This window comes from Camponotus vicinus, unplaced genomic scaffold (genome assembly GCF_025532165.1).
Source record: "Camponotus vicinus isolate PSW18456_S1 unplaced genomic scaffold, iyCamVici1.0 SCAF_4, whole genome shotgun sequence".
NCBI lineage: Eukaryota > Metazoa > Arthropoda > Insecta > Hymenoptera > Formicidae > Camponotus > Camponotus vicinus.
The window spans coordinates 19,133,643-19,153,449 of NW_028141976.1; the positions used below are offsets into that span (position 1 = coordinate 19,133,643).

The 19,807-nt window shown below is 31.1% G+C and overlaps 2 protein-coding genes across 5 annotated transcripts in view; both read right to left on the reverse strand.

Annotated features, from left to right (window-relative positions):
- Unc-13-4a (BAI1 associated protein 3) overlaps nt 1-19,807 on the reverse strand; it is a 101,366-nt gene that overhangs the window by 56,136 nt on the left and 25,423 nt on the right. The gene's annotated exons all lie outside the window — the stretch shown is intronic.
- LOC145970536 (uncharacterized) lies at nt 15,202-16,331 on the reverse strand. Its single transcript, XM_083097387.1, has 2 exons — nt 16,108-16,331; nt 15,202-16,016 (listed from the first exon to the last, which is right to left on the reverse strand). Exons 1-2 carry the CDS (start codon nt 16,209-16,211, stop codon nt 15,455-15,457), a joined length of 666 nt encoding a protein of 221 aa, XP_082953513.1. The 5' UTR covers nt 16,212-16,331; the 3' UTR covers nt 15,202-15,454.

Consider the following 19,807-nt stretch of genomic DNA (forward strand, 5'->3'; position numbering starts at 1 on the left):
AATTCTTTTGAAAATTAAAAAAAAATTTTTTTTTTTTCAAAATTAACCAGTAACAGATGCAGAATTGTGAGAAAAGTCGAAAAAAAATCAATTTTTCCATTTTTAAGGAGATTACACGATGTTTAGCAACAAAAATCTTGCTCCTTTAATTTTTTCTGAAATTTTGATCAATCGGTCCAGAAAACCCGCTCAGTGGATCGATCTGGCGATTTACAGGGCTATTGGGGGTATATTGAGCTGTAAAAATTCCTTCAAACATCAGCCTTTCCATCAATATTTGCAAAGATGCAGTCGATTTACCAAAACAAGGGAAAAAGTCACTTTTTTTCACTTTTTACAACTCAATACCGAGGGTAGAAAAAATTTTTTTTCCCAAAAGTCGTGGAGGAATCTTGTAGGAAATTTATTCCAGATTTCAAAACTGCCCTTCAATTTTCGATACGCCCATTGGTTGCTGAGATATCAGTGGTTGAAGACAAAAGGATCCTTTTTCATTCAAAATCCAATAGCTCCGCGAGAAATCAACGTAGAGAAAAAATTAAAAAAAGAAATTAAAGCTGGATAAACAGGCTATCTGACCCATGCAATGGTTTAGCTCAAAAAAATTTTTCCAAGCCCGTGGACCGAAAAATAAGATGCAAGAAATTTGCAAAAATTTTTTTTCGCGCTATTTGTTATGTTCACGTGAAAACTGTTGTTCCTAAAAATTTTTGAGCAAAAAATCTGAAAACTAGAATCTTGGAGCTTCAAAATGCTTTTCTAACGACCTCGATACGACCATTTTTCACCTAAATACAGCCCGTCAAAAGTCACCGAAAAATTTGGAATTTTTTTTTGCTCCCTTAATTTTTGCGAGAAGTGTATAACTTTACAAAAAAAATAATTTGAACACATCAGTTATATTTTTGGAAATTTAATGTTAATAGTTTGAATGTTAAGAATAAAAATAATAATTGGATTTTTATAAAGTCGAAATTTTAAACGTCCAAATTCTCTCAATCTTTAATAAAGAAAATTATTCTGTTTCTTAGAGAGAAAGAGAAAGAGAGAGCGAGAGAGAGAAAGAGGGAGAGATTAAGCAAATGTTATTTAAAAAATTGTTATCAATGTCCATTTCAAAGTTCTATGAAATGTTTTCTTACACATGTAGCAAGTTGTTTGAAATAAGTAAAGTAAAATATAAATAAAATCGAATCGTTCTCTCTATTCTTCAATTTCACGAGCATTATATTATTTTCTTTCTTAGAAGAAACTATAAATAAACGAAAAATAACTCACATACAAGATCATATATATGACGTAAATAATTGCAATATTGTGATAACATGTTGAAGAGACATACATTGATACATCTCTCGTCGCATTCAAACAGTAGAAAATTACGTAAATAATTAAAAAGGATAGTGACCACACATATACAACATCCAAAAATTCTTCCGTCTTCCAAAAATTGTAAATTGTATTTTCTTTACAATGAGTAACAACTTTATACGAGTCTACTTTTGAAAAAAGCTTAAACCGATATTCGAAAATATCAAAATCCTCTTGTAAATTTCAAAATTTCGTTATTTTTTTCCGATTAATGTAATACCGATTATTTCTCTCGCTTTTTGCATTGCCATTATGGCGAGTCGCGATCTTGTATGAGAGTCAATTCGAGGCAATTTGTTCAGACTGAAGCATAAAGAATGCGAGTCGAATGTCGAGAAGACTCGACAGAGACGAAAAACTGTTCATTCCATGGTTCTATCGATTAAATAAGGTAGTATGTTTCGTAGAATGTTAGGCCGAATGTCGGAAATATTTCCATCTCGTTGTTTTGTCGATCAGATCAATGGGAAGCAGTCGGAATACGTAATTAATTACTATGTTTTAAAGTTAACGAATTTTTAATAATCCTTCATGTCATGACATATTCATAAATATATAATATTGAACAACAATAGTATATTGTAACAATTTTTTCTGTTTATAGAAAAAAATTGTGATAATGTTTTTTATTCAATGATACGAAAGTCAATGGTATTTGCGGAAAATTATGAAATTTTTTTGCGAATTATCTCAATTTTACATACATTAAAATTCCAGCATTTCTCGCAAATTTCGTTATTGAATAACGAAATATCGTACTTATCTTTGATATTCCAAGTTATATATTTTATTTTGCTCGCTCTTTATTCTTAAAATGATATATAAAATTTGTATAAAATTGTTTAGAGAATACTTTATATTTATATGCATCAATACATATATATATATACAATATATATATATATATATATATATATATATATATATACATATAATTACATTTTTGTACATCCACAACATTTCTGTTTTTAAATTTAGAATTTATTAAATGATATATGGCATAAGGAAGTTGAAATGCGTATCACACTCACTTGATAATATTATCTCTATTAAACCAAAAAATTAAATATAATTGAGAATTATGCGTGGCAATAACAAAAAGTTTAGCAATTTATCATAACAACACGAAAGGATGGTTCTGTTAATTAAAAGGCTGTATTAATTATTCGAGCTGATTAACACACATCGCACACCGAGCCTTATTAATCGTATTAACGTTTTGCTGCGTATATTTGTATGCATTATTATTTTACATTAATTCGATTAAAAATCGAGACTGTTGAAAATTTGAGAAAATATATAAGTCAGCATAAATTTAAAATAAATTAATAAAATTTCTTTTGAACATTGCTCTATAATTGTTAATTAAATAAAATATATTTTATGTATAGTATATAAGTATCAATTTTTTAAAGTTCTATTTAATTAAATTTACAAATGCAATGAAATTATTCGGAGAACACTAGTCTTTATTTTTTTACATTATTTTATGAATATTTTTGGCGTTATATACATATGTATAATTTTTTAGCACCAAGTTTTATTATCCTAAACAATTCAAACCAGCCATATTTTGCGTTAAATATATGGCAGATACACAAGCCATTTTCAACTACTTTATGTAACAGAGTATGCTGTAATCTTATAACCTTATAAGCCAGAAATCATCTCGCTTCCACAATCAATCATATAAATTAGTTCAGCCTCCGTTTTAATCCAAGCGGCAGTGTTACATCATTATGACATGGAAACGACCGTTCCATATAAAGTGTATGAGTGCAGATGATAGAAAGCGAGAAAAAAGTATAAATTATAGAACTCTCTTAATTCTGCTACGAGAATATTTACTTTAAAAAATTATCATTTTTTTTATATTTATTCTTTGCGGTAACCGATGATATATTAATTTTAATTTTATGATAAATTTTAGAATTAAACAAACAAAAAATAAACATTATTTTTAAAATTCCATATAATAAAGTCTATAAAAACTTTAATTATGTGTGTTAATAATACTTAAATAGGAACAAGAAGCAACATATTTATAAATCCCAAAGATAATTGTATAATTAAATAAGCTTTTTTATGATAACCTATATTGAAAAAAAAAAATATTAAAAAATACTTCTGGATTTTTCTACATAAGATTAATCCTCATAATTTTAATAATAACATTCAAATATATTAAAGCGATATCTTTGCAAATCTTATTGATTTATGCAGTATCTTTGTAAATCAAATTAAGATTAATTAAGTTGACAGTTTCGTGAAACAACACTGCTTGAATATTTAATTAGTTATATATTGTGTCTGATGTGAAAGAAAACTGTTATTTATATTTTTCATGTTAATATCAAAATCTTTCCTTTAGTCGAGACCTCTTTTTTCGGTTCTCTTTAAATTGAACATCACATTATGTTGATCTCACGAGGATTTCGTTTTCGCAATTTATTTAAACTTATGGCTTATAACATATCTCGCTTGTGAAATTTCGTGAAAAGTCAACCTTGCGAGCAAAGCGAAACAATCTAGACAGATGCCTTTGAAGTTCATTCATTGAAGATTTTTCCATGAAATGAAAAAAAGCCATTACGAAGCGAAGCGAAAGCTTCGACGCAGCCTTACTTGATCCAATTTCATTAGCTGATCTGTCCGCTCTTTCCCACGTCCTACTCTTTCACACGAGCGTCTGTCCTATTTCAAAGCAGCCACTAAAACATTTCGCGGCAGTGATCCTTGATAAAGCATCCAGTTCTTGAGATATTCAAAGAAAAACTAGGCTAAGAAAGTGATTTAGCACTTGGAATCTTAAGCTAATAGCGCCACTGAAATACACATAATATTTTATTGCCCTTTTTATAAGCATATATTTTTAAATAAATAAATAAATTTATTAATATTTTTATAAATTTGAATTGCGCAAGTAAGTGAAAAATGAATTTATAAAACTGAAAATCTACAATTTAATCTTTGAATTCATTATTCTAAATAGAGCACACGGTTAAAATTAGAATAAAACTTTTGAACATAATCCTGTTTATTCAGAGCCTCTTAAAAGACGAGAACGTGCAGCAAACTATATGAACAGCAAATAAAAGTGTTATCTTTATAAAGCATAATATATTTTACGAAGGAAAGAAAAGGAAAATTAAAATACAACTAAGAAAGACATAATCTTAAAGACGCAAAATTATGGCGTATTAATGCGATTTCTGGTATGAGATACATTAGAAACAGATGCTAAGGGAGGAGCAGGTGAAATAATGGACCCTGAAATTTTCCTATAACGTAGAGGAGTCTTCTGCAAGAAAGATGACATAGTTTCAAAAGCTATGTCGGTTGACTCGACTGTCTTAAACTACTTTACCGTTTCAATATTACTCATGGAAATGTCAAAATATTATATATTATCTAAGTAAATATATTAAACTGAATAAATCAACCGTTTATAATCGAAAAAGGCGGAATATTATATATTAATATTAAATATTATATATTAATATTAGCATATAAAGTTTAAGAACACATTCAAAAAACTATTCGTTTACATTTGTGTAAGATATAAAACATATTTTTGAATCACGTAAAATGGATATGAGATAAACATATATATAATATATAAAAAGATAGTCTATAAAAAAGTCAGTTTTGCCTTAAAAGATTTTTAATGTATTCTTATATATATACGTCAGTACATATAATTATTTTATAACAGCTATTTATTGTATAATTTGTATAAAAATAAAAAAATACATATTTTTTATAAATTTTAATAAATTTTAATAAATTTTAATAAATTTTTAGAGTAAATTTTATATATTTCTTTTTTACTCGAATCCTAGCGTACAGAAGTCTTTTTAAAAGTACAAAAAGAATATGCTTTTTTCGAAAGGATATGTATTCATATCTCGTCATGTCTCAATATTGAAGTTAGTTGAGTCACTCTGACATTTCTGCAGTATATACCTCGATCATTTTTCAAATTCTGTTTTTCTATTCGAAGCACGTAGTTAAAAGGATGTGTTTTCAATGCAGCGTTTTTGTCTCTTCTTGCTTGCTTTTTTCTATGTCACAATAGAGATGTGAATGAAATAGATATTTCCTAACTTCTGAAAAAACTTCGTATCAATTTACACTTACTCAAATTCATATACTAAGTCGCATAATATTTTATTCTGATGATAATATCTCATAGCCTAATAGGAGATAGTACATTATGATGGATGAACTTAAATTTATTAAGTGATAAGAAACAGTTTAAATGATCTACTTTTTCATTGATTATCACAGGTCTACAAAAAATGGGGTCATGATTGTTGTTGGGCAACTGGGGGTCATTTCCGAAGTAATTTTCTGCGTAGAATCCGAATCCGAGGTCAGAATTGGCCCATCACGTCAGGATTTTGAGATATTGGAGGTTATATACTCGAAAAATGGCTTTTTGGGCTACTTTTGAGGTTATGTACAGGACGCACAAAATTTTTTTGCTCTTTTCTTCTAATTGCATCATTTAGTACTATTCTTTCCCTTCAAAATGAGCTGTCGAATGGTCATCTACGATTTTTCCTTGCAAAGTTACAGCCATTTTAAGATGACATGATAAATTCCAAACCCTGCGCCGTTATAGCCCAACAACCTCATGAGCATTCACATTAAACCTGTAAACTTTGAACTATAAACCCGAAAACCTGGACTAAAAACTGTATATATGGGTTTTTGGGGTCGCTGATTACGAATCTGATCTCAGATCGACCACAAACCTATTATAATAGGTTTTCAGTCCAGGTTTTCGGGTTTATAGTTCAAAGTTTACAGGTTTAATGTGAATGCTCATGTGAATGCTCATTGTTGGGCTATAACGGCGCAGGGTTTGGAATTCATCATGTCATCTTAAAATGGCCGTAACTTTGCAAGGAAAAATCGTAGATGACCATTCGACAGCTCATTTTGAAGGGAAAGAGTAGTACTAAATGATGCAATTAGAAGAAAAGAGCTAAAAAATTTTTTGCGTCCTGTACATAACCTCAAAAGTAGCCCAAAAAGCCATTTTTCGAGTATATAACCTCAAATATCTCAAAATTCTGACGTGATGGGCCAATTCTGACCTCGGATTCGGATTCTACGCAGAAAATTACTTCGGAAATGACCCCCAGCTACCCAACAACAAAACCTTGTAGGCCTGTGTTATTGGTTGTCATTCTTAATATGATTAGTTCTAATCTTTTGTATTATATGTTGATTTCGAGATTTATACTTATTAATATAAGTTTTCTAGAATTGAGTTACAAATAAATAAATCTAATTATTTCTATAAGAACATCTAGTTTTATGAGAGATAAGAATATAATATTATCGATTTTATTATTATAAATGTTGTAGATAGAATAGAAATTATTATAGAAATGTTGTAGAATAAATAGTTATATTTAATGATAATTATAGAAAACATTTAATGATATAATTAATTATAGAGAATATTTATTAGAATTGAGAGATGGCCGCTTGATAATGTTCTCGTCATTTTATCATCATTAAGCGTGCATAATTTTTTCATGTAAAGTTAATAAGATTTAAAGATTTTACTATTTGAATTTATTGATTGTTTATTTTATATCATAAATTTATCTTGTGCTATAATTTAAATTTTATCACTTATCAACGAATTGTGATGGCTATCGTATTTTAGAAGCTTAATTTTTCAATTTCTAATAGCGTATGAAAAGGTGACAATTATTATTAAGTAACATATTGCTGCAGAATTGCACTTCTCATGCATATACTTTATTTTTCACCTTGTACTCCATTTCTTTCTCATGCATAAAACATCTCTTTTGCTAAGTATGTAACTTGCATTTATAAAGTCGAGAAATCAGTCAAAACGTTGAAATTTCACATAATCTTTCAAGATTTTCACTGAGTTAACAGTTATCACAACAATATATTTAAATTTTGTCATCAAAATACCATTTAAAAATGTTCCCTAACATAATAATTACGCAAATAAAACTATCAACTTCTTTTCAAACTACAAAAAGTTACTTAATATTTTGAAAAGTATTATATATAAATTATTAAATGTATATCATAAATATAACAAATATAAACAAAAGCTACAATATTTTATAATAAATTTTATAAAATAAAAATAAATTAACTGATTAAACTCACTTTAAACTTTCTTTTAAAGTTGCAACAGAAAGAGTATAATATATACCAATAATATCTATTTATTTTTTACATTTTATATATAAACAGATTATTAAAATTTATTAAGATAAATTATATCAAGTAATATTTATAGCTTAGTTTTATATCGTATATATTTTTTCTTTTAAATTATATAAAAAAATATACCATAATAATTTAAATAATATAATATAAATATAAAAAAATAAGTTTTATTAATCTTAGTTTTATTAATCTTATACAGTTATATTAATCTAATAAGATATAAGAAAAATCGCTTTTATTTCATTCTTAATCGTTTTATATAATTATTTAAATAAGACACATGCGACGCAAAAGCATAATCAATAAATTTGACATTTATTTACATTTTCTGTCCTAATATGCGTCATTAAAGAACAGTATTGATCATCATTTCCTGAAAATTATATTTGACGTTGTCGCATTATAACAATGCTGTTGACATTTCTCCGTATGCATTCAAATGCAAACAATAACACTTTGTCCGCGCGATGTTCGATAATAAACGTATACACGCATACCAATATCCATTTTTCTTGTTTGCACCTGCGGAACTAGATATGAATGTCATTTTTTATGTGCACATTTTGCACGTTAAGCATATCATACAATAATCTTTGTGTAAAAAATTGCGATGCATATAATGCGATTAATCGAAAGTTAATTGAGTATGAGACAATATATTACACATGAAAAAGACATATTGTTACTGCAAACATTGAATGTTTATTATTGTTATATTATTGATTGCAATCTTCGATTGCATATAAAGAGATATAGATAATATTGATATAGATAATACGAGCAATACATATAATATAATAAGATCAAAAATTACTTACACAATATCATATTCGAATTTTGTATGCCTTATTTTTCCATACATATTTTCTTCATATTAATTTTTTTATTTAACACAGTATGAGTTAATTCTTTTAATTATTTTTTAATAAACAGTTTTGTATTTTTTTTTAAATTTATTATTAAAAAAAACAATATATATTTATATACTTAATATGCTTCTTCATATTAATTTTTTTATTTAACACAGTATGAGTTAATTCTTTTAATTATTTTTTAATAAACAGTTTTGTATTTTTTTTTAAATTTATTATTAAAAAAAACAATATATATTTATATACTTAATATGCAATTTTTTTAATTCAATATACTCTCAAAATGTGTCAGATATGAATTTTACTATAATAGATTAGAAAAATTGATGCAGATAAATTATATACTTAGACTTTGCTTTTTCAATATTAAAAATTACATGATAAAGTTACTAATGCGGGTTGCCAATACATACAAAAGTGAATAGTGTATGAAATTCTGGATTATAGAATGAACTTGTAATGCCAATTTACTTTGTGTGCGTACAATTCAAGGTGAACAACATTTCTATGTGACTGACTATGAAACTATCGATTTTAACTTTGTTATGAGAGATTTACCTAGTTATTTGTTAAGGTACTATACTGTTGAAGCAAACACGGTTTTAGTGGAGCATGCGTTTTAGTGTCATATACTTTTGTATCTTATAAATCAAGCATCAAACTGCGTTGTAAAGGTACGATTAGATTGTCAGAGACGCAGATACTAGAGAGCTATAATTTAAACTAAATATATCTTATCATCAAATTTGCTGCATAAGCTATAAAATGATAAACTAGATAAAGTAATAGATAAACAGAGACTATGCTATCAACTGTGACTCACAAGGAATATGTTATAGATCCGACAAACCACTACAACAAACGTTTTAGATGACAATGATATTGTCAGAGTGTAATAAAATTTCAAATAAATTAACGTGTATTAGTTCAATTTATAGACAATACTAGCAATACAATATTAACTCGATATAATATTTGAATTAAATTATTGCTATTCGCAATACGGAATCTATAAAATGATTTGAAACGGTTTGTAAATAAAAGTTAATTTTAAGGAGAGCTCCATTAAGGTTATAATCCCGACTTTTAATGATATATACTAGGATCTCGGAAACATAGTTTAACAAATATGCAATATGCAGCTAAACGTTTATGAGAAATAGTTATCGATATTAGCAGAAGTTAAAATTAAATTATAAAATAATTAGAAAAACATACTATCATATATCAAGTATTCCATCTTATTATAAATTTTTTGGGTGCATTACGGACCTTTTAAAAAAAGTATAATACATTGTTTATAATGACTTATTAATATTGTGTTGCGCTATAGGTCAATCCGTTCGTGATATTTATTTCGCATTCTGTATTATAAGTTGATGTCTTTTTATATTATATTATAATGCAAAATAATTTAAACATACATTTACTCTGTTTCAAAGTATTTTAATTTATAACTTTAAAATTATTACAATTAACAATCAGAAAAATTACGCATATAAAATATTTTGTATATTTAGATTTATCTCGTAATTTTACTGAAAATATATTTTATTTTTTTAGTTATCAAACCAAGGCTTAGCGCATATTAATATATATGTATAATATTTATGTATAATATTTTATATATGTATAATATTTCAATATACATAGTAATATTAATGTGTGTGTGTGTGTGTGTGTGCGTGTGCGTGTGCGTGTGCGTGTGCGTGTGCGTGTGCGTGTGCGTGTGCGTGTGCGTGTACGTGCGCGTGTGCGTGCGCGTGTGCGTGTGCGTGTGCGTGTGCGTGTGCGTGTGCGTGCGCGTGTGCGTGTGTGTGTGTGTGTGTGTGTGTGTGTGAGCGAGCATAATATATTTCGATATTCTACAATTTAAATTTCTTATTTACGATCTTCCTATCATATTTATTTATACTTGAGAATTTTCTGGTGTTATGCCTCAAAAGTTGATAATCTGAAAATATTTTTGATACGAAGTGAGGTAAATCGCAAGATAAAATCAATTCTCGGAGTATTTTGCATGGTATATTGTTGTGTTATGTGTGTATATATTTGCTTTGATATATTCGATCCATTTGCGCATTTGCCTATTTTTTATGTTCTATTTTATGATTTATTTACTAGTGAAAGTATTTAAATTGATAATCTCGCACCATAAGATTGATTAGACATTATTGATTGTCTCGTGCACGAATACAACTAATTTTTTCATTTTATTTGAAGAAATGATAATTTTGTACTTTTCATAAAAACGCAACAATCATTAATTTATAAAATAGCAGTTTGTGTCTATAAGTATGTCTATAAGTAAATATAAAACAATATAATACGCCCTACATGTGCTTAAATCAATATATAATACATTTATGATGAATAGATTTTGTTATTAATTTAAAATTAATTTTTAATTTTTTTATGATTAATTTAATTGAAATTTATACAGATTTATTAATATCAATTAATAATTCTACCAATTTTTGAATAATTAAATTATTCTAATTATAAGAAGTTTTTTTGGAAATTCGGAAAAGGACGTTTTCCTTCAGATCTCGATAAAAAAACGACCTTAGAACTTTAATCAACTCACACAATTTTAATCAACAAAAATAATTTTTTTTTTAATTATATAATTTGACAAAACACAAAAATTTATATTTTTACTTAATAAAAATATTGAGAGAGATGAATATCAAGAATATTCTATTTCTTTGAAAGAAAAACAAAAGAATATTCTATTTCTTTGAAAGAAAAACAAGAATATTCTGTTTCTTTGAAAGAAAAACATTGTCATTCATTTATAATAACGTACATTAATATATAAATTTAGTGCTTTTTTGTTGCTAATTTGTTGCTATATTTCTGATTTTGTTGCTCCAGCCGATTCGGAGAAAATAGTGGCTGTGCTAACTTTAGATTAAAATTAGCACAGCCACTAAAAAAATTTAAAAAACAAAAAAAATTGATACTTCTTTAGAATTTCTTTAGAAATTTGTTGCTAATTAGTTGATCTATTCCCGATTTTTCTGCTCCACTTTTAAACCGCTCCGAAAACTACCTCCAAAGTTACCTCATATTAAAAAAGTATTATGAAATTGAGAATTAATCAGATATCTCGATCAATAATATTTCAATGATTTTGTTGCTCGTCATTTTTAATCCGATTTTATTGCTTCACGTTTGCGAAGATTTTTTTCTTAATATCTTTATTTCTACTTATGTGCAAACGAAAATCTATGTGCAGACGTAAAACAATAAAATCGGTTTCTTTTGATTAAAAAATTTTTTTTTGTGGCTGTACTAACTTTAACTGTACTTTAGTGACTGTACTAACTTTTAATTTAAAATTAACCACTATTTTCTCCGAATCAGCTAGAACAACAAAATCGGAAATATAACAACAAATTAGCAACAAAAGAGCACTAAATTTATATATAAGTTTGATTCCATTGTGCTGAAGTGGCTGTGCCAGCTTAATAGATGTTTTATAATACCTTGACCTCACTATTGCTTTTAGCAATGCCTTTTCATTTTATTCTGACCTTGCAGTTTTACTCATAGTCTGCCAGGAAAAATGATAAAAAAATATTATAATAAAGCTAGAGCATATTACCTCTATGATGGAACATTTTTGCATTTTTAAAGAAAAGTACATTTTCATGTACTTATCTTATATATATATATATATATATATATATATATATATATATATATGTAAAAATTAATAAATTAAAAATAAATAAAAAATAAATATTACAAACAGTAAATATTGAATTAAATAAACTACAAATACTTAGTTTTTGTATGTGTATTAAATTAATACGTTTTAACAAAGAATCAGGTTATTTATAAATTATCATAGATAAATTATGTGACGTTCATAAAACAGAATTACATGAGAACCCATCGATCGTGCACAAATACTCGCACATTTAATCGAGCATGTATTACGCACATGGTAGACGTAATATATGCATAACGTATTGTGTGACGCACGTATCGATATTAAAAAACAAAATATTGCGTTATCGGCAATCAACACGGTTGGTTTTTTTACGAATAAATAACTACACTGAAACTCTCGTCAAAAGCTATTTTCATTGAAGGAATAAAATGTATTGGGATGTATTTGGCATATATATCTATGTAATAAATATGCGATAATTATTTTTATTGAATGCAACTTCTATACTTAAATAAAGTTGTTTTAAAGTAATAGAAACAATTTTATTTTCTTATATAAATTGTAATTCAAATTGTATCGTATAATTTCATGCGTGTAAATACAGTAGGCATAAGATTTTTATGAAAACATGATTAGCGTATCTATATAATTTATTTAACCATAATATTATCTCGATATTTTTTACAAGCTTTTATGCTTTTTCATTATGTGGCTTTTGTTGGTGGAAATCACAATGTCATAATATTCAGAATAGTCAATATCCCTTGTAAAATCGCGATGGTCATTTAAGGATATTGTGGGAAGTAACTTTCATTGCTAATCGATGCTATAGTTTTAAAGAAGTTCTTAAAATTCGCTTTCTGTCTCGAATACCGAAATCTTAATGTGTGTTGAAATCTTTAATTATGCCCATACAAGGTATGATATAATATTGTTGAAAGTTAAAAAGAGTCAACGATGAATTCTTTAATGTTATTTTGAACAAGAAAAAAGAAAATATGACGAAAAAAACCTAAACGTCGAAGAAAATAATGAATAACAAAATTAATAATACGATAAATTCTAAGTACGATAAATTCTAATAAGAGAAATCGAAATGTTTTACTAAAATTGCTAATAGAATGGATAGATAAATACGGATTTGCGATAATAATTATAAAAACCTTTAGCATCCGTGTGTAACGATTCTAATTAGCAATTTTAATCATTGGATAACGATTTACTAAAAACATAATAAATTTTATTTTTTTGTATATTTGTACAATTTTTGTTTAAAAAAACATCTAAAGATACAATTAAGATTATAAAATAATATAAATTTTTTGCTGAGAAAATTTCATAGAGGGTTAATTTTTTCAAGATTTTTATTTTTGGCATTTAGAAATTTTTTTATGTTTTTTAATACGATAACCTATTGTTTTTTATAATACGATAAAATATGTTTTCTAATGATGATAAAATATTATCTATTATTCTGCATCTAGCGCGCACTTAAAGTTTTTTCGGTTTGTCTGATTCGATGTATTAAAAATGTAACGACATCTAAAAGATGATTGATGGGAAACAAAAGTGGGCCGAGAGAAGCACATAATGCTTTGACGTCGTTCTTGTCTCAAGCATTGCATGTCGCAGGTTTTCCCTCCTTCAATCTCTCAACGTCTATCTTTTCCACATTGTCGCCACTCAAGAGTACTTTACTCTCTCTCTCTCTCTCCCCCTCCCCCCTCTCTCTCTGCCTCTCTCTCTCTCTCTCTGTATTTAATCTAGGCTGATTTGAGTTTTTTTTTCACTCGTGTATGCGTCAGGTCCACTCCCTCTCTTTTTTCGTCCGCCGTATAGTTTCTTATCAAATATGATATTTTCGTATCACAAAGTAAAGGGATGGAAGAGAGAGTAAAAAGGTGGAACGTGCGTCAGTTTCTGCGTCGATCAAGAGATACTCTTATCCATTTATCTATTTATTGCCCCTTCTTTATGTTCTATTAATCTGCCACTGAGAACAATGTTCGTGACTTGTTACGTTTTTTTCTGCTATTTTCTCGATTGAGATACAAATAACACGCTGTGCCAGCTTATAATTATCCAAGTTTCACGTGCGTTTTCACTGTTACCAGATATTTAAAAATAAGATATTGTTGTGATAGTATGGACATGATTAAAATATCTTCTATGTATCTAAATATATATGTATTTTTATGCAGATGTTATATACTATCCATGATTTTAATAGTAAAGGCTTTACGTGAGTGGAATAGAATTACTCTCATTTCTCTGCAGTTCTCTCCTCTTTCTCTTCTCTCTTATTACTTTTATTTTAATAAAATTTATGCAATCCTAGTTGAACCTGTCTAACAGCTTTACGCGTACTTAGTATAAGATAAACCTATTAGTTCTTCAATTAAGTTCCACACTGTCTCCGAAAAAGTGAATGAAGTAACTTTCCTTCGCTGCGTTTGACAAGCAATAAAGGCGCGAGATAATTATGTGCTTTTGCGTAATAAAATCTGCTGAAGTACAGCCATTCGATAATCTCGAAAGCTACAATTTTCATGTAATCTTAGATAGATTGTAGAAATAACGATGGTCGCGCGTTCTAGTTACGCACGCATACACAAAACAGAGAAATATTTGAATATAATATGTTTATTTAATTTAATATATTTGAATTTCTAATTATACACTATCTACAATACTTTCATGTTTTGCGACATTGTTAAAATTTTACAACATAAATTTTCATGAAGTTTTAAGTGAAATTAATTATTATTTAATAGTAATATAAGTAGGTATACAAGGCCGGTTCTAACCCTGGTCCTCTCAGGGGGGCGTGGCGCGAGGGGATCTCAGCGGCGCGGGGGAATGACATTACGCAGGATGGAGGGGGTTTTCGGTGGCGCGGGGGAATGACGTCACGCGGGACGGAGGGGATTTCGTAGGCGCGGGGGCTGCGGGGCGGGGCGAGGGACGCTTGTGTTGGATGTTTTATGACAAGTATAAACAATCATAAACCGATTGATAAACAACGGTATTTGAAGAGGATCGGATATTAGGGCTGAACTAACGCGTCGGAACATGTTTTCGCAAACAAAATAGCTTTGTGCTCTTGCGGTACACCCCCTCTCCCACAATATAAGTAATTCTAGATTTTTTTTCGAATTAAACAATATAAGCGGTATTCCTTTGAAGAGGATTGGGTGGATGGAAATGCGTGCGAAGAAATTACGTCATGATTTAGACTTAAAACTTTATTTATGTTTTATGTATATATATATATATATTTTTTTTTTTTTCTTACGTACTATGAACTAAAAACTAAAGCTGCCAGCTCACAATCGACGAGCTGATGCTTGTTGAAAGCGTCACTCGCGCGTATTACATTAGATATTTCTTTTGGATTTATTACAGTAGACGCGATATTGGAGAATTGCGTAAACTTGACATCAACTGTTTCGATAATTTTACCCAATCGATCAAAAGTTACATCTATGCATTGATCGAGATCGAACATACGATGTAATGTCGATTCGACCATCATCAAGCATACGTTTGAAGATTCGAGACTTATGAGTTTGACGTCGTTAATCGTACGAACTCTCACTGTTAACGGTCCAACGCTTATGAAATTGTAGTCATCTTTAGAGTTGTTCCAAAGTAATTTTTGAATATTGCGACGTTGCTCGTAGAGTCCCTTCCACATTTCGAGAGATAATATCAGTTCCTTTCCTCGATGATCTCCTATGGCAATCTCCACGTAACTCGGTGGACCCACGTTGATACCAATTTCGAAGAATTTGAATTCCGTAGCTGTCAATGCGTATCGTCTACCTAGTATACGAACCGCACGACGTTCCAACGAAATGCTACAGAAAAATTAAAATTAAAATAATAGTAATAATACAATTTGTAAAAAAAAAATATATAATAAATAGAAAGAAGTTAAATGAAACTTACTCGTCACATTTGTTCTCAAACGATGGAGTTTTATCACGACTCGGTACGTAATTATTCACACGTCTTCCGATGCCGCTGTTTCCGTTTGTTTCGACGTAATACATTTCTCTGGGAGTTATGAAAAGTGAACCACGAGAGCGGTGTTAACGCGACACTGATCGTATAAGAAATAACCGAGTATACATGACGCTCATCTTCCAAAAGTATAATGTGGTGGGGGGATCAATGCTTTGAATTTTAGAAGAAGGGGGGATAACGCTCAGACAAAAAATTCTTAGAAACGCATGGAAAGGTCTAGGAAGGGGAAATAAGAGATAAAACATATTAATGTTTACATATTTTATTTTCTTGCAATTCTTTCTGGCGTTGCGACCACCAGTTAAATATTTTGAATACATTTTGTAATGCGCAATTCTTAACATGTTTTCCACATCGCATACTATTGGTAATATCTAATTTATTTAGAGAATCAATATCTTCATAGTCTGCATCCAAGGTTTCAATAATATAGCCGTTTCCCGCGTATCGTCTAGTATATCGGTCAGCCATTTTCGCTTTTCAAGTCCTTTAACGTACACGACAGACGATTCTTCTTCTTCTTCGTGTATCGTACCAACGACAGCTGTTGTAATTACACGCTGAGCCAAGCCATACGGAACGTTTCCGTCTTCCTATTGTAATCCATGATGATTTCTAATCACCCATGAGACTTGACATCGCTCAGATTTTGTAAGCACGCTCCACGGTACGGGACTTGCGAAAAAGTAATGCGAGAGAACATATCCCTTTCTCAGAACCGCAGCTTCCTTCACGACAAAATTTCTCCCGACAATAAATCCTTGCAGATCCACAAACGTTGGTACGGACATGACGAGATCTCTCTCTCTCTCTCTCTCTCTCTCCCCGATGCATCAGTCGAGAGGAATGGGAAACTCTAAAATCATCTCGCAGCACTTTGATTTATATCCTGCTTCTCCTCCCCTCTCTCTCTTGTGTCGATGTTATCGCTTAGGTGATTTTGCGTACAACATTGGTCAACGGATTGTACTGGATCACACGATCGTGTATGATGAGACAGTACGCAGTGGTATTCGCCGGCACGTTCTCCTTACATTCGAATTCCAATCTCACATCCACGGTTGCGCTCTTGACCGATTCGTTTTGTCGAGAACAATCGATAATCACGAACGGACCATGACGTTGAAACTGTAAGATGGAGAGACTCGGCTCGAGATACTCGTATCCGTAATAGATCTTGCAGAAGCGCGCGTACGTGTCGTAGAGAATGGCACATCTGTCTTTTTCGAAATCCAGATTCATATCGTCGTACGGATAACATTCCGAATTCAGATAGAGTTTCACGTTGATTAATTTGCAGTGGTCGAATCGACTCGTATCCTCAGACATGATATTTTTCCGGTTTGTCTGCAGAGCGAAGACAACGTATCGTGGTTTCTCCAGTTGAGTCGCGGTCTTAATGGCCCACGAATGCTTGGTTGTAAGCTGCAATAGCGGAAACTCGTATAGATCCCACGAGCGAAAACCCATGCTGAGATATCGTCCGCTTTCCAGAGCACGCAGCATCGACAGTTTTTCGATCTCGCTCAACAGCACGTGTGGCATTCGCCATTGTATCTTGAATATGTTGATCACAGGTTCCAGTGTCGAATCTCCAAACAGACAATTATTATTGTTGCGCGATCGTATTAAGATCAATTCGTGACGAGCGTTAATCACCACTCGTTTATAATCCTCGCAAAATCCCAATAACATGTGGAGCGGTACGCAAAAATTGAAATGTCCATTCTCATAGGTCCACGGATCCCAGCTCGCGTTTTTCATAATCACGTTTCTATCGGATGATACCGTTACATAGTTTTTGAGCGTAGTAGTTATTCCTACGTTTCTATTGCGATCAATCTCAACGCCATCGAGTTCGTATCGAATCTCATCGAACATGAATGCGGCGCAATTATTTGCCAGTTCCACATCACTTCCTTCAGCTGGTTTGGTTTTCGTTAGTTGTCCCTCGATGTATAGGAAACTCTCATACGGCAATGTATACAGATCCTGTTGTTGTATGGGTATTCTTATTTCATCACTGTGTCCGAACGTTGTATTGGCGAACGGGTTGTACGTGTGAGTCTCGATCTTGATGATACGATTGTCAAAGATCGGTTCATCACCGATGTTGAGAATGTCGGTCATCGTTCAGCTGTTTCGCACCGCAAATCCCAAAGATTGTAAAAACGCAACGTTCGATGCGCTGAGTTTCTTTTTCTTGGATGATTTGATATTAGCGAACGTCGACGTTGTTGTTGTTGTTGTCGGTGGTGTTGCTGGTCTCGTAAAGATTGCGTTATCTCTCACGTCTTTCGATCCGTTCAATACGAGCATCTCATACGTCGCATACGTACGTGCAATCTTACGGTGATCTCTTCTCCTCGAAAATCGAGCAATCGTCCGTTCTGGTCGACAACGCGTAACGTTAAATCCGTAATGCTCCGCGCGATGATCGGCAGATAAATGATCTGTGCAGGCGTTTCCGATATCTTATATCCCGGTGGTACCCTCGGTGAAAATTCATGTATCGTATGAACGAGTATGCCGTTGTTGTACGCACCCGCGGTCACGTTACACTCTATACGGATAATATTCACGTTGAGAATGTTAATCGGCATGTTTGATTCGTACCATTTTCGCGGCTCGAGAATACGATTCGAGAATCCTAGCAGCGATCCAATGTTGTCGGGTTTGGTAAAGTTTATTCTGTAGGCACATTTGATCTCGCTCCTCATTGTATTGTAATTAGCGCGGAGCACTATCGGATATTCATCATCTTCATAGTCAATGTGTTTCTTATCGCGATGTTTCCGTGAAATTGCTTGTTTCAAAAATTCATGTATATTTTGCAACTCATACGATCCCTCGGGAATCGTAATTTCCTCGTCGTCTTTGCCAAAGTAAAATTTATTATTCGAGGAATTCACATTCGGTATCGTGTGATAAGTCTCAAAATCCGTTAGACCGAGCTCGTATTCGCCGTCGCTCAAATCTATGGTTGGAAAGAAGTTTGCCGTGAGAACGCTACTCTTCCCAGTCAATGTGAACGTCATAGACATGTCGATGAAACTGTTTAACGAATACTGAGTTAAATAGCGCAATATCTGTCTTTAAATTCGCATGCATCGACCGTTCGAAGAAACTGCAAGCACAATTGTCCGCAGATGCTCTGATCGTAAGTTTGAACAGATGTGTAATTGTACTGTATCTTCGTTACGTTTCGTCCGAGATATCGCACCAATTCATTCGGCGGTCGAAGATTGCCGAAACTGTCGAAATATATAGCGCGATTCCCCCTCTTTGCATACGCTACCCAATGAGTACCTGGTCCTTCGACGCTATCCAAATTTACAATGCCGCTCTCGTTTTGATATATACCACCGATCGGTAACGAGTTGCGCATAAAAACACCTCTAAAATATGGAATGCGCATACGTTTTGCCAGTTGTAGCAATTGTATGTTGGTAGTTGCGCCCTGCGGCATTTTTAGCGTCTCTTTGACGTTTTTTTTTTTTTCTCGTTGAGGCTCCCCGTCCGTATTTGTAAGGAGCGAGATATAATCCGTGACCTTCCATAGCGCGATTGTGACGTAGCATCTCTTGCAACTGACGTTGCGCGGCTTTTCCGTCGTTCACCG

Bases quoted from the DNA above. Each gene is read 5' to 3' on its own strand.
- LOC145970536 (XM_083097387.1), bottom strand. From the start codon at position 16,211: ATGTATTACGTCGAAACAAACGGAAACAGCGGCATCGGAAGACGTGTG. The intron at 16,017-16,107 runs GTAAGTTTCATT...ATTTTTCTGTAG, and splicing joins TTTGAGAACAAATGTGACGA to CATTTCGTTGGAACGTCGTG.